This window comes from Borostomias antarcticus (assembly GCF_949987555.1).
Source record: "Borostomias antarcticus genome assembly, chromosome: 18".
In the NCBI taxonomy this organism is placed as follows: Eukaryota; Metazoa; Chordata; class Actinopteri; order Stomiiformes; family Stomiidae; genus Borostomias; species Borostomias antarcticus.
In genome coordinates this window covers 18,173,188-18,192,507 of record NC_140251.1, presented here as the reverse complement: position 1 = coordinate 18,192,507, position 19,320 = coordinate 18,173,188, and the positions used below count along the sequence as shown (strand labels likewise).

The 19,320-nt window shown below is 45.4% G+C and overlaps 1 protein-coding gene across 1 annotated transcript; it reads right to left on the bottom strand.

Annotated features, from left to right (window-relative positions):
* Positions 1 to 523: 523 nt before the first annotated feature.
* map1lc3b (microtubule-associated protein 1 light chain 3 beta) lies at positions 524 to 11,476 on the bottom strand. Its single transcript, XM_084452926.1, has 4 exons — positions 11,271 to 11,476; positions 7,346 to 7,401; positions 2,035 to 2,141; positions 524 to 1,328 (listed from the first exon to the last, which is right to left on the bottom strand). The coding sequence occupies exons 1-4, from the start codon at positions 11,308 to 11,310 to the stop codon at positions 1,154 to 1,156; spliced, it is 378 nt and encodes a 125-aa protein (XP_084309052.1). The 5' UTR covers positions 11,311 to 11,476; the 3' UTR covers positions 524 to 1,153.
* Between the last annotated feature and the right edge of the window lie 7,844 nt (positions 11,477 to 19,320).

Sequence of the window (19,320 nt, the reverse complement as noted above, 5' to 3'; positions counted from 1 at the left end):
TCATCTCTCTTCCTCCTCCTCCTCATCATCATCCTACACCAGTGACCCTTTCACACACGTGCAATTATCATGTAAATCATGCTGTCCTGTCATAGTGCTCCAGGTCAGGTGATTATCATTCTTCTTAAAATGTCTTTCTTTGTACACTGAGGCGTATTTCTCACTACAATCATCATAGCAGGTTTTCGGAAGCATAGCAAATAACAGTTTTCTCTTTTTTTGTTCCTCCAAACCAACAGTTCCACAGACATCTCTTAGCTTGTGAAGGTGTTTACAATGAGACAGGGACGGACAAGTTGAAACGACCCTTAATGTTCCCAAAAGGAACCCGACAACAAAAAAACACACACAACCCTTTTTAAGCAGCTGAAGAGAGGGTGGCGCAAAGCCGAACTCAACACCAGTCAGCAGTTTAGCCGTATAAATTGTTTGTGTAAATACAACATCTCGCCAAGGTGACTCAGCTCACCCAAGGGTAGAGAAAGAGGAAGTAGAAGCAACAATTTCTTTATGGCGGTTAAGACTCTTATTGGCGTGAGTCAGCCAATGCGCGTGAATAATCATATGCCCTGGCAGTAAAGTGTTACAGGTCAGTCTGACAGCTGAAGATTCAAAACTGTCACAACGTTTTTCAGCAGCTGTTGTTGATGTGACTCGCTGAAGCTTTGTCATCTCATACTCAAGTGAAGCACCCCACACAGGGGACAGAGCAGACAGGGAATCTCAACGGTGACTGGGTGGAGACAGACTCAAACATGGCTTTACGCTAATTGGCTACGGAAGAAACCCAGCAGCCAATCAGCTTCCTGCTACACTAACCCATCTAAAAGAATGACCCACATCCTAATCAAGTGTATATGGATTGGGAGGGAGAGGGTTTGGGGGTTGGGATGGGGAGAAGGTGCAGGACAGGTCTCGCATCTAGAAGAGGCCCTTGAAGCAACAGGGTGAGGACACCCGTCAGGTCCCTAATGCCTTCGCTACAGTTTTAAAGCAAGCAAGGTTTGATGGGGGTGGGGGGTGGAGGGGGGGTCAGGGACAGGTGTGTGTTCAGAGTCAGGAATCAGGAATGAGGGACGACCGTCTAGGGGGAGGGGGAGTAATAGTATCATTGTCCAATCGTTGGCCGGGTGGTGGTGGAGGGGAAGGGGTCTCATTGGTCGGCCGGGGTTCCGAAGGTCTCCTGGGAGGCATACACCATGTAGAGGAAGCCGTCCTCGTCCTTCTCGCGCTCATACACCTCGGAGATGGCGGTGGACACCGACACCATGCTGTGGCCGTTGACCAGCAGGAAGAAGGCCTGGTTGGAGTTCAGCTGGAGGCGCCTCCTGGTGGCCACACAGGAGAATAGGTGAGGACGGGACAAGGGGAGAATTTCATACACGCTCATAACCATATTATTCACGTCAATGTCTTTCATGGACAGGATTTAGTCGAGTTCAACTGACAGTTCAGGGCTGGCCAGTTCCTGAAAGCTTTGATCTTCTTGACGGTCACACGCAGAGTCTTTTTCTGGTGCATGACCATTGTATTCGCTGCCCTAGGCTAGATATCTGTTGTGTCTGGGTTCTACAGCACACAACGCTGACAGCCACAGAAAGAGTTTGAGTGCAGACTTGAGTGTGACTTTCCAGAAAGCTTTGTGGCGTCTAGATCATATTTCCGCTGTTTCTCACAATGATATCGGCCTAACAAGACCAGCCGGAAATGGATCCCTGCTCAGATGTATTTATACCAAGGTATCTGATCTGCTCAGTGCCATCGTTGTAACATGTTTTGTAGAGCAGGGGTGCAGTGAGGACCACTACACACAAGACAAGCCATAGGTAGATGCACTTAAAATTCAGTGTATCGCATCCTCAAACTGGTGGCACTTTGTGTGTTTGCGTAATACAATGAGAGAGAGGTTGAGACATGTGCATGGGAGACACACACACACACACACACACACACACACACACACACACACACACACACACACACACACACACACACACACACACACACACAGTATAACAGTAACCACACGTGTACCTGATGATTTTTATCAGCTCGCTCATGTTGACATGGTCTGGAACCAGGAACTTAGTCTTGTCCAGGATGGGCAGCTGCTTCTCTCCTTTGTATCTCTCAATGATGACCTGCAATCAGAGGAGATATCTAAGAACTCCCAGAAAGCCATTATTCTAACTGTGCGCGTTACTGTGACTCCCCTACTTTTGGCAGTAACTAGTAATGTAACAAATTACTTTTAGAATTAAAATAACGCAGTTACAGCTACTGAAATCGAAATGGGCTCGTTAATCATTACTTTTGTACAATGGACAAATAGCCTACATTTGCTGTTTATTATCTAACGTCAACATCACCCGTGCACAACGCATCAACAATCCTCAGCCTACATGGCTGACAGTTCTGTCTGGTTCTGACAACGTGAGCTCTGTCATGGAAATACGGACATTATTTTTCCCTCCTCGAGATCAAGGACAAAATACTGGTAAAGTGTCATCTATGTGTAGGTGTCCATACGGTGTGTACCTGAATCAGTTATTCGGGAAAGCACAAATGCAATGGATACGATTTTTCATACCCTTGTTCCTCGTTATTATTCGGGAAAAAGGTGCAAATGCAATCAATTCTGATCTTAAACAGCTCTATTGCAGCAAACTAGCCTAAACTAGCCTACTCCTGATTTCTCTAAATCTCCTGCTATGAACGCACACATCACCTATAGAAGCTATGTCAGTTATTGATATATCAATGTGGACGGCCACAAGAAACATAGAACTTTAATTTCACTATTTATTTCATTTAGGCTACTACACATTGAAATTGAAAGGTGATATATATTCTGTATTCAGCATGCAGCAGGCTGAGAGCTGCCTGTTCTATCATCTTCTAGGCCTATTAGAGATGTAACAATAACCGGTATAATGATAAACCGTGATAAAGTTTGATTAAATGTATCGCGATAAAATGATCACTAAAACCGTGTTCACTATTACCATGCTTTGAAAAACTTTCAGAGTGTAGTTTTTGAACATTTTCAGCATATTTTAACAGTACCATGATAATACTGATAACCGTGATGATTTTGGTCACTGTAATCGTGATGTGAAATTTTCATACCGTTACATCTCTGAGGCATATACATCAAAATTAAGCTTACAACCTGTAGTTTTTAGTTATATGGCTATGTTCATTTCATTCAATCCCCATTTAATAATTCCAGTCGAAATATATATATATATATATATATATATATATATATATATGTGTGTGTGTGTGTGTGTATATATATATATATATATATAGTACATGGTAAATGACATATATATATATTTTTGTTAACATTCTGTATACTGTAGGTCAGGGGTAATCAAGTAAAGTTCTAAGTGGTCCAGTTTGACAAAATTGCCTCAAGCCAGGGTCCGGTGGTGATGCATGTTTTTATGCCCTCAACACATTTGTTTCCTTGCATATTCCTATCAAATTATTGTATTTGCTGTATGTTACTGTGCAATATGCATGTGAAGTTAAAATATTGTTCACTTCAGTTGTATTATCCCCAACATAGTATTTAGAATCAAATAAAGTAGGCTACATTTCAACAATAGGCTATTTCAACCTGTTTATTGACACTTCACATTTAGGAGGGATTTCACATTTAGGAGGGATTATAAATAAAAAGTACTGTAGGCTACTTTAAACTTGAGTAAAATGAGCTCTACATTTAAAAGCAAAGTAGCTTTTGAAAAATGTGCATCTGAAATTAGTGCTTAAATTTAGAAAAATAAAACAAAATCTAGCTTGAGTTTTCCTTTTGTGTTAACAATCTCAACACATTTTAAGAATTGAACTGCTTTAACACCTTTTTTCTGTGTACCTGTGGCATCCCACCCTCCCACTTTCCCTCTTTGTCTGTCGTTAAGTTTCTGCGGTCATGCAGTGTCCAACTCCAACTCGCTCTGATTACAGTAACCTTAACGATAGCTAGGCTGTCACATGTAGACTGGGTGACGTCAGGCAATGAACACGCAGATTCGATTGGCTAGCGACGCGTGACATAGTAAACAAATGCCGTAAAATACTACAAAGGCTGTGCAGGCTCAAACTAGTTGCCTACGCTCCGTCAAAAGGGAGAAATTGTCATTGATTTATCGGGTTAAAGACGAGGTCTGGATTGGACGGCTTCTGGGTCCGGATCCGGACTGCGGTCCACCTGTTGGTGATATAGGCTGTAGGCTATAAGATCAAACGTTTGAGAAGCTTCCCCTCTTTATGTAGGCCTACACTGGTTTGAAGGCTAGGAATGTTGTAGGTCACTGGCCAGAGATGAGGTAGCCTAGGAGTTATTATTAACCCATTGAAAGCTGGCTACCCTTTGTTAGGCATTACACATAATAATAATAATAATAATAATAATAATAATAATAATAATAATAATAATAATAATAATAATAATAATATACTATAGCATGTGCATTAATAAGATAATTGAAAAGTAACGCAAAAGTTACTTTCGCCAGTAACTAGTTACTTTCTATATGCAGTAATCAGTAAAGTAGTGGAGCGGCTAAGAACTTATTTTTGTCTGAATCTTTCAGTTGATACAAGCGGGAAAATTGGCATGAGCGGTCTCCATGGGTCACTTGACAATAAATTATCCTGGACATTTGATATTTCCAGATGGCTGCCATTTTGTTTATTTGATGATACAAACATGGAAATTGGCATCACTTGATAAGAACCCACCCACAGCCACTTGAAATTTCAAGATGGCGGCAATTTTCTAAGATGGCTGCCATGTTAGTAGAGCAGTTAGGCCTTAGTAATCATTAAGTTGGTGATACAAGCATGACAATTGCCATGGGCCGTCTCAAAGGGTAATTTGACAAGAAAATGCTCTCAGACTTGAAATTTCAGGATAGAGGCCATTTCAAGATGGCTGCCACCTGCCATGTGGATCTTTAAATGATACATTTCCTCATAGAAATGTATTGGTTTCCTCAAAAGGCTCTATCAAGAGAGGTTGTTTGACTGTGTTTTGTCTGACTCCTCGCCCACGGCCTGTCCAGTTTGGTCAAATCTGCCAGGAGTTGCTTCCCATCGGCATACAGTAGCTCTCAGGGTTCACTGAGGTGCACAAGCTCCCTTACCACGACAAGGTAACAGTCACAAAGGAGGCTTTTTTTTTTAACAGACACTTAATTTGTCAAATAAATACTAAAAATATAGATTAGCACAGTTGTGGTGCTGAATGGACAGTGCTCCAGAACAATAACTGAGCGATGGCTAGTACTGAATGGTGATAAGCAGAGATCCAGAGGCAACAGCAGCTCTGGCTGACACCGCCACAGAACCATGACCAACAGAAACAGTAAAAGGTAGAGGTGCTGACATTACAAAACTCTTCAACTAGAAATACCCGCATCTCTCACTGGTAAATAGGCAGCAGAAAACAATGCCAAGGAACTAAACCGAAAATGTGCTTCACTGTTAGATATAGGCAGTGTAACAAAGTAAGTGAAAATGTATCTTATTTCACAGTAATAGGCTGGTGACAAAGTAAAACATGATGCGCCGATGTGTGGAAGGGGAGCCAGAACTACACCTGAAAACACAGAGGACAGCGGGGAACAACCCTGGCAAGACCAACACGCAATCAGGCTCTAGCAGGGGCAACTACACACACAGACAGACAGACAGACAGACATCTGCATCAATCATCAGGGATTTGTGTCCTTGTTTCACTGCCTGCTGGGCATGAAGGAAGATACGGGTCTGCCTCTTCATGACTACAAGGGGCTGCTGCATCCAAGCTAGCAGCAACTTCCCTGTTCGTCACAATGACTATATACTTACTTACTACTTACTTACTTACTTACTTACTTACTTACTACTATATTGGCTGTTTTCATTTCTGTAACTTTATCAGCAATGAAATGGAACCGGTAGTATCTATCTATCATCAACAAATGAACACAACTGTATTCTGATGCATTAAAAGTTGTTCTTTATCATATCATAGTTGTTGTTGATCGACAATTGTTTTTAGCATCATCTGAAACATTTAGAATAAAATGACACCAAATTGTCCTTAATGAAAAAAAAACCAATACATTTCTATGATATTTTAAGTATCCAGGGGTTGGCCATCTTGAAAATTGAAATTTCAACTAACTGGGAGTGTTTTCTTGTCAAGTAACACTTAGACTGCTCATTCCATTGCATGCTTGTGTCACTAACTAAACTATATCACTTAACTGCTCCATTAAGGTGATGGCCATCTTGAAAAATGTCCGCCATCTTGAAATTTCAAGTGGCTTTGGGTGGTTTCTTATCAAATGACCCTTTGAGACGACTCATGGCAGTTTTCATGCTTGTATCACCAACTAAATGATTACTTAGGCCTAACTGCTCCACTAAGGTAGCGGCCATCTTGAAAAATTGCCACCATCTTGAAATTTCAGGTGGCTGTGGGTGGCTTCTTGTCAAGTAACCCACAGAGACTGCTCATGCCAATTGTCATGCTTGTACCACCAAATAAACCATTATATCACTTAAAGTCGCACAGAAACGGACGTTTGAGATCATCTAACTTCCGTAGTTTGACGTATTTCCGACGCAAACAAGCTATGAGGGTGGGACATAATGTTTAGAGAATTTGATTGGAACATTGACAAGTGGACGGGTTTTAAGAACTTTAGACAGATTCGATAGAAGGATAGCGTTGGTTGACGAGTGGATGTAGTGGGATTATTGGCCTAAAATCTAAGGTACCTGTTGTCGTAATTGCACGTGACCTACGGTTTTCCAGGAAGTAAGAAATTATATTCTTTGATATAAGATTATAACAAAAGTAGAATTTTGTAATTTTTTTGGCATACATCGTTGAATAGGTGGACACTATGACCAATTATGTGAACCAAAATGGGACACAATGCTTTTTTCATTTCTGTGTGACTTTAACTGCTCCACTAAGGTGTCAGCCATCTTGAAAAATGTCTGCCATCTTGAAACGTCAAATGACAATTTTCTTGTCAAGTGACCCATGGAGACTGCTTATTCAAATTTTCACACTTGTACCACCAATTGAAATATTATAGTCTACTCCACTAAAGTAACTCAGTTACTTTTGAAAGAAGTAACTAGTAACTGTAACTATTTACTAATTTTCAGTAACTTAGTACAGATGATATTACATCTGAGAAAACATGTATGTAGTGTTGTAGAATATTAGTTTTCTGTGTAGCATGATTATGGTAAATCCATATCAACTCTGGTAAAACATGTCTGTCTCCTGTGGTATTCTGTGTGTGGAGTAGTCAGGTTGGATACTCACTGGGATCTTGCTGGGGTGCTGCTCTCGGATCAGCCTGACGTCATCTACTCTCTGTTCTGTGAACACACAGGGTGTGCAGGTTAGCAGTCATCCAACACGACCTATATACTCTACTTTCTGTTTCCTGTCCCCTCTACTCTACTTCCTGTTTCCTGTCCCCTCTAGAAGCCACCTGAGAGGAAGAATGAAAGAGTAATTCTGTCAAATGCTGTCACAGACTGATATGGCAATGAGTAAAGAGGGCCCAGGACAAAAATGGATAGAAACAACCAATCGTTGACCTATATTCTATAAGGAATACCAAGGCCTAAGTAAAGTAGGTTAGTATTCCAAATATCCTATAGCACCTCATAACATGCTCATAGCGGTGTTGTTACAATGTATCCACCTAGAGCAGATCATGACACAGCTGAACACAACAGAAAGTGCAAGGTCACCATGCCCTAGTGACACTTGTGTCACCAGGCCAAAACAACAGTTACCATAGTAGCTGATAAGGCTGTGGCTTGGGACTCTTTGTCCACTGAGGTCAGTTTGGCTGGACAAGGAAAAACAACCAAAACACCAAGAATACTTGCTAGGACAAATAAAGTGTATTTTGTAGTAAAAAACAACTCCAAGTATACTTTGGTATAGTAGCCTGTTCTGTTCAGAAACAAAATTGGGGAAATGTACATGTTAGATAAACTCAATAAACTTCAGAGGCTGTGAGGACAAAGTGTTATTTCTGAGGAGTGAGTTGGGCATTTGTTCCACATTTAGACTGTAATGAGCTGTTCTCCCAGAGCAGTTACACAGACAAGGACGCTCTGTGTGACTACCTCAGGATGACCTGCCTGTCACAGGGCTTCTTCCCCACACAGGACCTATGAAGAGACAGACCTCCACGGTGAACAGGCGGGGGTTGACGGTTTCAGGTCTGCGGGGTGCGGTTCACCACCTACCCACCAGAGGGAGCTGTGCCGCTCAGACATCATCAATAACACACATTGAAGAAGAACTGGCAACGCAAGACAAGACAGCGTCTGTGTTCGGAATCGCTCCCTATTCACTAGTGCACTATAGGGGGCGTCAGCCATTTTGTTTGTAATGTCCGAATTCTCCACGGAATTTTCGTTCCCTATATAGTCCACTATTTATTACCCACAATTCACCTTGATTTCCAGGGAACAGCGCATGTACCCTACATTTTCTCCGTTCCCTAGGTAGTTCACTATATAGTGAACCCCATATAGGGAATAGGGAGTGAGGGAACGAGGTAGCGATTCCGAACACAGCTAGCATACCCATCCCAAAGATAAACTTCCCCTAGGGGGCAGCAGAGGTGATGTACGCATGTGTGTGATCACGTACAGCTGTTACATGAAACTGCTTGTCTTTCCGTCGATCTAGCAGTCAGTAAAATTGACCAAAATGTCAAGAGGTGGACATGATTGGAATCCTCTCGGCCTACACAATCTAGCTATCTGATTTTGAGCAGTTTGGAATCGATAACTGTCGTTGTAAGCACGCCCATTGGCCACCATTCAGCTGGTTCAATACCTTTCCCTATTTATTCTCTATGACGGCCGTTTCGATACCCGTATCTTTTGTCCTGGGAGGATATAATGGAAGGGGGGATGCAACTGTGTCATGGCACAAGTTGTGCTTCTTCAGTTTTGGGTACGGTTTTTGGCATGAAAGACAAATGATTAGTTTCGGTTTGTGGTGTATGCTGGAGGTGATGATTTGAATAGTGATTTTTTACTAATTCAGTTGATTTATCTGCCCCTGGTTCCAAGCCTGGGTGAGGGGGTCACCCAGGCTATATATCCGGGCACCCATCTGTGCATCGATGAGCGGTAGCGTCCAATGCCGGTCCGGAGGCGGTTAAGCCTCACTTACGCCGGTCTGGGTAAGTCTGAAGGTGTTCTCCCCCCACTCCACACACCAGGTGTGGTCCGCCCATCCTGCCTCACTGATGTTAGGATCTCTGCATTGCTGCAGGAGATCCCGTGCCCCAGGTGTTGTGAGTAATGCTTTCTATAGAATAACAGTACATGTGCAGCCCTTAAACCGGAGAAATTAAATTGTCTACTTTCATTAGCTTACATTATTATAATTCTACTATGTATTCTCTCTTACAGGTGACCAAAAATTTGAATATTGTGGAAAAAGTTAATTATTTTCCGTAATTTAATTAAATAAGTGAAACCTTTATGTATTCTAGATCCATTACACAAAATGAAATATTTCAAGCCTTTTTTGTTTTAATCTTTATGATTGTACAGTATGTTCATTTACACACTCAATACTTGGTGAGGGCTCATTTTGCACAAATTACTGAGCGTGGAGCATGGCATGGAGGCAATCAGCCATGAAATATTTCACTACATGTGCAATGAATCTATAATAAATGAAAGTTTCACTTTTTGAATTAAATTACGGAAAATAATGAACTTTCCACAGTATTCTAATTTTCTGAGATGGACTTGTACATTAGTTAGAACACATATTCCACAACATATTCAAGAATAGAGTTCAAATTTGGGAGGTGGGGGGCCCAATATCACAAAACAAGAGTGCACTTTGATGTGACAGATCAACTATGCCGGGCCCCAGGTTCCTGAGGGACATCAGCTCCTTCGTCGCATCTGTATAATTTCTGAAGTTTGTTTATTCTTGTGTAGTATCCAGTAGCCTATGCATGCTGGATCTCACTTATTAAGCTACTGTGTATCACCAACATGTGGCGTCTATTACTACATACATATGTATCACCAACATGTGGCGTTTCGCCAACTATGTCATGACAAACACATCACGTCTTGTCTGCTGCCAGTGCGCTGTTCTGTCGATATTGCGCAAATGGGGTAACTTTTGCAATCGGGAACTAGGCCTGTGACAGTATAAAAAGGATTTAGTTGCCTATGAAAACTAATCTGTCTCGAATCTTGCCAGTTTCGGTGTAGCCTACTGTATGAAAGGAATGGCATGTTTTTACTATGGACAAATAATTATAGGCTTAATATGCTAATGTTTTGATTGTATTGAAAACAGGCCCGCTTCATTGCCTCCATTGATAATTAACTGGTGCATCAGGCCTACATTATTGTGCTAATTTGGCTATGTGGGCCATTGTACTGTAGCCTAGTGGATTTGAGACAAGGCAAGGTGCCTGACGGATGTGACCTAACTGCTGGCTAGGCCTCGTTACCCTGCCTATCCTATATGATCCGAGCCTGAAACGTACCCAGTCATAACGGGGGGCCTCCTCGACACACAATGGGCCACAATGTTACAGTAGAGAAGTTAACAATGATCCGTCCCCTTCGCCCCTGGGCCCGTCTGTTCACCTCCCTCACCCTCCCATCCCCCAATCCTGCAGAGGACTTCCCAGCATTTCGACACCAGCAATTTGGTACTTGTTTTTCTTCTTACTGCTCTCGCACAAACAGGCCTAAACCGACCAAGCAGCGTGAATCCAGTTCGCCTTGCTCTCCCAAACGGAGACGTGTTCAGACGCCTCAACAACAATTACATTTTTGCATTCACATTAGGCTATATAAGGTTCCCTTCTGTGTGTTTAACACTTTAACAGCTATCAGATATAGACGCCACTCAAAGATCGCACCCGTCTGTTTGATCTTACGCCTGACCACTCATTTGATAAGATATCACACTTGATATCAGCCCCTAAGATAACATTGTCAATATCAATCTATAGCGAGTGGTTGAAGTTGAGCTGAAGACACGGGGAGAATTAGGCAATAGGCTACGTACCATCTGCTCTGTAAACAAAGACTGACAACACTTACAAAAGAAGCAACAAACTGAATTTGGGTAATTTAAGATAAACAATAAGAATAATTCAAGATACCAAAACATTTAACGAGAACGTGACGAGCAACTTGAAATATGGTAACAGGGCCGATAGGCTACCTACCAAATGTCCTCCTTTGTTTGAAGGTTTTTTCTGAAGGCATAATGGCTCTCAGGTCAAACACTTTCGTAGTTGAAACAAAATGTACTTTTCGATGGATTAAATAAATTCAAATATAAAAAACAGTATATGCAAGTGGTTGATCGAAACGCCAATTTTGTTCAATAATAAGGGTCCTTTGATGCTCGCTGGCTTCCTCCCTCGCTGGCTGCTGCGGAGTCTCTAGCCAGCAAAACAAACGAGTCAGCTGATACCTGACGTCATTCCGTGTGTCTGTCTGTGTGCGCATGCGTGTGTTGAGAAAGAGAGAGAGAGAGGGAGAGAGAGGGAGAGAGAGAGAGAGAGACAGAGAGAGATGGGGATATGAGACCTAGTCAAGCATTGTCCCGAATTTCCCCTCTGCCCTGGGGATTAATAAAGTGTTATCTTATCATATGGGAGCACAGGAAACAGTGACATTGTCATTAGACCAAACTGATCCTTTATGCAGTGCATTATGGAAATGGCTTTTCTCTTCCTGCAATTTTAATGAGCATCTGCCATGTCACCTGGTGTGTGGGATGAGCTGTGAACCTCTCTCTCTCTCTCTCTCTCTCACACACACACACACACACACACACACACACACACACACACACACACACACACACACACACACACTCACACACACACACACACACACACACACGGGGAAGCGAGAAACAAAGAGTGCGTGGTATATGATAAGTCGGCATCATTCTACACCTCATTGAATATGCAGAGTCCATCTTTCATGTGACTGGTCAGCTGTCAAAGGAAGTAGTTTAGTCGAGGGTTTACCCACTTCTTTTTTAATGGATTTCAATCTCGATCTCAGTGCCAGATACGGGGGTTGTGAGAAACATGCAGACGATTGAGGCGCTGCTCCTGTATTTGACCACTAGGTGTCGCACTCTGACAACCTGTTGAACGTAGCAGGCTACCGATGTCTCCAGGATCATAGGAGGCCATTTCCTGATACCATTTCCACCGACCTAGACCTACTCCTCAAACAATCTCCATTGCACACAGTGTTCATCTCCCTGGGGAACTTGTCCCTTGCACAGCAAAGTAATCGTAGGTTTGCTTGAATGTTAGCCTACCTGAATGTCTTTTCTAGAAAACTGCCTAGCTCCCAAACCTGTTTGTATTTAGTTTTTACATTTCAAGGGACTTAAAATGAGTGTAGGCTAGGCTATAGATGCCTATCAAGGTTTGCGAGTCATGGCCTTCATAGCTTTCTTGGTTTTACTGTAGCTTTCTTGATGTTTTACTGTCTCGCAAGTGTAAGTACTATTGGGCTTTCACAACATATTGCAAGGAGCTGTTTGGATACATGTGACCGTTGTTTTGGATAGAAGTAGTCTCCTTCAGTATATGGGCTGAGAGCAGGGCAGGCAGTGTGTGAGCCAGTATGTCCTTCCAGGGTCTGAGTAACAGTCTTGGTAATACTTATATAAATAGTCCTTCAGTCTCTAACAAACCCAGAGCTACTCAAAGTAATGAGTTTTTAACCAATGTTGGGAGACAGGGAGGTTTGAATGCTAAATAAGAAAGGGTTGAGTGCATTCAACAATGGCCCTCAAGGCCTGCAGGCTGAGCCCATTCTGAGGCTGGGTTTGCTTCGGGCCGTGGAGGCTAGCGATTCACTGCCGGTTGCTATGGCAGTCTCCATGGAAACGTCCTACAGCGTTCACCGGGAGTTGAAGGTAACACCCACTCATATTGTTCAATCTCAGCGATGCATATTCATACCCACAGACGAGCCATTATGACACACTTTCATTAGTCTACCAATCCATGAATCCATTCATCCACCCATCCTCCATCTATCCATCCATCCATCCTTTTACTACATGAAGCAATTACTATGGCAGTACTTCACAGATGCACTCTCCACCCTTTCAGTGGGATTGTAATGGATTCATAACCTTGCTTGACTGAATTATCACAGATTAGCAAGAGCGAGATGCACAATAGTGTGGATTATTGTGAACAAGGAGGAAATCAGTTCACTACCGTTCCAAAGGCTTTTATTGCAACCTAAATCATTTACAGTTTCAAAAGAACTTGGTTTCCAGAAAGATCCATCACAATCATAATCAACATGCAGCATGTGAGGATGAATGAAATAACACATGTAGATAGTGTAATAGATTAAAGCAAGCATTCACTATCTTTGGTTCAACCATATGAATATATGACCCCCCCCTCCCCCACACACAAACATAATTATCGCAAGACTTACCGTCACATCTTCAGGGTCCATAAAAATATCATTTGACAAAATATCACAGCACATTAGGCTACAGAGCATCACATCTTGAACCCAAACCTAACGATCCAGCGTTGTGAACGACCTGGTCACTGAGGTAGACTGGGACTTGTTGTCAGAAAGGTCAATTTACAACAACAAAATCACTAGTCTTCCACAGAGCCCAAGACTACAGTCAACTAACGTCTCTAGCATTCCCTGATGAATTGGGGTTAAGAGCTAAAAACGTGTTATAAAATCATTTACCAGAACATTTGGTTTAATTGCAAGATGACATGGTTAGGAGGAGAATATAGCACTTAACTGTATGAAACATATGCTTGCATGTCTGTATAACATCTATCAATCTTGATAAGAGATCTTTGAGCAATTTGTACATCTCTTGACAAATGAAAAAACACATAACCAAGCAGAAACAGTAGATGCAGTTCTTGTTTCTGGATCTTAATAACGTGGTAATACCCATATCCTCCCTGGCCTTTCCACAGCGAGCACATCTCAAACACCCAAATCCCCCGTCCCCTCATACACTGTCTAAGGCTACTGTACCTGTCTGAAGATCCCTGTGTCCCCCTGGTCCTCCTGCCTCACTCAGTCCAACCGGATTGAGACTCAGGCCTGGCTGCACGGAAAAGCTCCCCGTTTTAATAAAACACACACAATAGTCACAGGTCTTCATCTACATACAGTATGTGGTTTCTCTAAAGCCCTGCCAATAAAGGTGTGCAGTACATATAGCCTCGGGTTCGAGGGATGCATGAAAAGAGACGAGGAAGAGAGGAGAGAAGGCATATTGTCATTCTGAATAAAGGACACATTGAGAGGTTAGTATGCATGGGGTGTTTGCGATTCCAACCAAAGACATTTGATGTATTCATAGTGTATATTCTGATGTGTTGAGTGTCACAAACATACATGTTTAAGAATTGGCAGATGATCGCTAGCTCTTAATTCCCTGACGGGACTGCCTCTGTCTCCCTCACATCCTTTCATTATTAACAGGCTCAACTCTGTCGTGACCTCAGCCCAGTGTGTTCCATTTCTATTAGTGTGGGGTGTTGCTCGTAACATACGTACCGTGCGTACGTGCGTGCGCACACACACACGCACGCGTGCACATACACAAAGGCATGCACACGAACGCACGCACAGGCGCACGCACTCTTTCTCTTGCTCTCACACGCACACACACACACGCACGCACGCGTGCACATACACAAAGGCATGCACACGAACGCACGCACAGGCGCACGCACTCTTTCTCTTGCTCTCACACGCACGTACGCACACACACACACGCACGCACACACACCCTGTAGCTGGTGGGTGATATGAAAAGAGACGCCCCATTTCTCTCTATAGCCTATGCTGTACTAAACACAGATGATTCTTGTATTCTATTACAATTCTTTCTCTTTTTTATTCCCCAAACCACCGTGGTTCTGTCACATCTGAGCGGCACGGGTTCCGCTGCGAGGCAGACGGTGTCATAAAGGGGGAGAAGGGGGGCGAGCGCGCCCAGGACAGGGTGTCTCTCGAGGAGCTAATGAGACCATGATGAGACCATGGAAATGAATGATTATGGAGATGGAGACCTTGGCTAACAGCAAGCTGTTGATCACTGACGGCCTGTCCCTGGCAGTCGTTCTCTCTCTCTTTCTCACTCTCACTCTCTCTCTCGCACGCTCTCTCTCTAGTCCTTGCTCTCTCCTCTCGTTCTCATTACCTCACTCTCTCTCTCTTTCTCTCCATCTCTCCAACCCCTACACCCCCCCCCCCCTACACTCTTATTAGCATACAGATCAGTACACCCCAAACACGGACTATGTGGTAACAGCAGATGCAACTGACGTGGCGTTGGCTACAGTAGGACAGGAGAATGCAGGCTAGTGCTCTTAACAGTTCAGAGTAATTATGCGGTAATCATTCATCAGTGTATTATTTTGGTACAGTGCAGACACATTTCATACAATTAGAGACCTAATGGAATCTCACCACTGGAAATGGCATGACTTATTGCTACACGTACTGCATATACTTTGTAATCATTACTGTAAAATAGTGTATCTGCAATGTCTCTGTGACCTCCTGTTCCTGCTCGTCTCGCTCGTGAGGACACACGCATGGTCACACACACACACACACACACACACACACACACACACACACACACACACACACACACACACACACCTACACGGACTCTGGGACCTTTTAGTGAGCTCAACAAAGGCGTTGTGACATTTGGAGGTGGGCGAGAGGGCTGGTGAGTGCTCCGGGTCCCTACTCTGGGGAAGGGTTTTGTGGACCTCAATACACCCCCCTCTCCCCTCCACCCCTTCCCTCTCCCCTCCACCCCTCCCCTCCACCCCTCCCCCCCTCTCCCCTCCACCCCTCTCCCCTCCTCTCCCCTCTCCCCTCCACCCCTTCCCTCTCCCCACCACCCCTCTCCCCTCCACTCCCCTCTCCCTTCCACTCCTTCCTCCCCTCCACTCCCCCCCTCTCCCCTCCACTCCCCTCCACCCCTCCCCTCTCCCCTCCTCTCCCCTCTCCCTTCCACTCCTTCCTCCCCTCCACTCCCCCCCTCTCCCCTCCACCCCTCCCCTCTCCACTCCCTCCCTCTCCCCTCCACTCCTTCCTCCCCTCCACTCCCCCTCTCCCCTCCACCCCTTCCCTCCCCTCCCCTCTCCCCTCCACCCCTTCCCTCTCCCCCTCCCCTCCCCCCCTCTCCCCTCCACTCCCCTCCTCTCTCCCCTCCTCTTCCCTCCACTCCCCCCCTCTCCCCTCCTCTCCCCCCCTCTCCACTCCCCCCTCTCCCCCCCTCTCCCCTCCACTCCCCCCTCTCCCCTCCTCTCCCCCCCTCTCCCCTCCACTCCCTCCTCTCCCCCCCTCTCCCCTCCACTCCCCCCCTCTCCCCTCCACTCCCCCCTCTCCTCTCCCCTCCACTCTCCCCTCCTCTTCCCTCCACTCCCCCCCTCTCCCCTCCTCTCCCCTCCACTCCCCCCCTCTCCCCTCCACTCCCCCCTCTCCTCTCCCCTCCACTCTCCCCTCCTCTTCCCTCCACTCCCCCCTCCTCTCCCCCCCTCTCCCCTCCTCTCCCCTCCACTCCCCCCTCTCCCCTCTCCCCTCCTCTCCTCCCACCCTGCACATCCCGCAGTCTCTCAGGTCTCACCAGGGCCCTCAGTGGCCCCCACCAGATCTCTCTCTAGACCTCATAGAACCCTAACCCACACCCCTGAATATAACCCTAACCCACACCCCTGAATATAACCCTAACCCACACCCCTAAATATAACCCTAACCCACACCCCTGAATATAACCCTCACCCACACCCCTAAATATAACCCTCACCCACACCCCTGAATATAACCCTCACCCACACCCCTGAATATAACCCTCACCCACACCCCTGAATATAACCCTCACCCACACCCCTGAATATAACCCTCACCCACACCCCTGAATATAACCCTAACCCACACCCCTAAATATAACCCTAACCCACACCCCTAAATATAACCCTAACCCACACCCCTGAATATAACCCTAACCCACACCCCTGAATATAACCCTCACCCACACCCCTGAATATAACCCTAACCCACACCCCTGAATATAACCCTAACCCACACCCCTAAATATAACCCTAACCCACACCCCTAAATATAACCCTAACCCACACCCCTAACCCTAATCTGAACCGTATTTTAAAAAGGAGTGAACTTCTTACTCAAATACTTGTGTAAAATGTAAAACAAAAAACATTCTAGTTTGAATGGCTGAATAACGGTGATTAAGATAGGCTATTACAAGTCAATTTGCTTTGAATAACGCAGCGTTTCTTTTCATAAGAAGTCTTTGGGGGAAAAGCCATACTGTAGTATTCAAACCATTTTCTAACGCATTTCTCTCCAACAATAACGTTGTCATACAGTAACAACCGGCACGGAATGACAGGTGGACTCAGGAGCCAGCGGGTTGCTGCCACAAGTTAAAGTTACATCGGCCATTCATTTTATATAAGGCACTGCTTGGGTTAACAGACACAATAAGGAACAACTAGCGGGCAGCATTGTGTGGGTCATGGTGCTGAGCAGCAGAGTGACGGCTCAAAGCTGATCCACAGGTTCATCAGGCCACGGGGTCCTGGTTGCCAGAGACCGACCCCAGGGGCGGAGTCTAACAGAGGGGCCCGGGGGGATGATCAACTATGGTTCTGCCATTCAAATACATAGGAGGTATAATGGGCATCCCTGTTTCATGTTAATACGCATGGAAACTCTCTTTTTCCCTCTTTCCCTCTCTCTTTCTCACTTTCTCTCTCTCCCCTTCGTTCTCTCTCTCTCTCCCTCTCCCCCCCCCCCCCCTCCCGTCTCTCTCAGTGGTAGAGCCCGTCTCTGCATGCACTTATAAATTCGCTCAAGATTTCCGGAGGGGAAAAAAAAAACCCTGAGAGGTGAAAATGCAGTTCCTTTGTGTCTCCAGTCGGGAGTCCAGGTTAGAAATAATAAGCACTGTATTGAATAGTAATACCTTATTAAAGCTAGTTGAATTACATCCTTCAGTCCGGGCCCCAGGCCTTTCACTCCATACAATTAGCACAACGAGATACAGTGTGTAGAAAGGGGCTTCATGGTCGGTCAAGGGGAGCGTCATTCATGTGAATTAGGAGATCTACTAATGTTCAATTATGGTGCTGCTGGCAGTTCCCTCTCCAGTCTCTCCCAGTTCTCTCTCCAGTCTCTCCCAGTTCCCTCTCCAGTCTCTCCCAGTTCCCTCTCCAGTCTCTCCCAGTTCTCTCTCTCCAGTCTCTCCCAGTTCTCTCTCTCCAGTCTCTCCCAGTTCTCTCTCCAGTCTCTCCCAGTTCCCTCTCCAGTCTCTCCCAGTTCCCCCTCCAGTCTCTCCCAGTTCTCTCTCCAGTCTCTCCCAGTTCCCTCTCCAGTCTCTCCCAGTTCTCTCTCTCCAGTCTCTCCCAGTTCCCTCTCTCCAGTCTCTCCCAGTTCCCTCTCCAGTCTCTCCCAGTTCCCTCTCCAGTCTCTCCCAGTTCTCTCTCTCCAGTCTCTCCCAGTTCCCCAGTTCCCTCTCCAGTCTCTCCCAGTTCCCTCTCCAGTCTCTCCCAGTTCCCTCTCCAGTCTCTCCCAGTTCCCTCTCCAGTCTCTCCCAGTTCCCTCTTCAGTCTCTCCCAGTTCACTCTCCAGTCTCTCCCAGTTCCCTCTCCAGTCTCTCCCAGTTCCCTCTCCAGTCTCTCCCAGTTCCCTCTCCAGTCTCTCCCAGTTCCCTCTCCAGTCTCTCCCAGTCTCTCCCAGTTCCCTCTCCAGTCTCTCCCAGTTCCCTCTCCAGTCTCTCCCAGTTCCCTCTCCAGTCTCTCCCAGTTCCCTCTCCAGTCTCTCCCAGTTCCCTCTTCAGTCTCTCCCAGTTCCCTCTCCAGTCTCTCCCAGTTCCCTCTCCAGTCTCTCCCAGTTCCCTCTTCAGTCTCTCCCAGTTCCCTCTCCAGTCTCTCCCAGTTCCCTCTTCAGTCTCTCCCAGTTCCCTCTCCAGTCTCTCCCAGTTCCCTCTCCAGTCTCTCCCAGTTCCCTCTCTCCAGTCTCTCCCAGTTCCCTCTCCAGTCTCTCCCAGTTCCCTCTCCAGTCTCTCCCAGTCTCTCCCAGTTCCCTCTCCAGTCTCTCCCAGTTCCCTCTTCAGTCTCTCCCAGTTCCCTCTCCAGTCTCTCCCAGTTCCCTCTCCAGTCTCTCCCAGTTCCCTCTCCAGTCTCTCCCAGT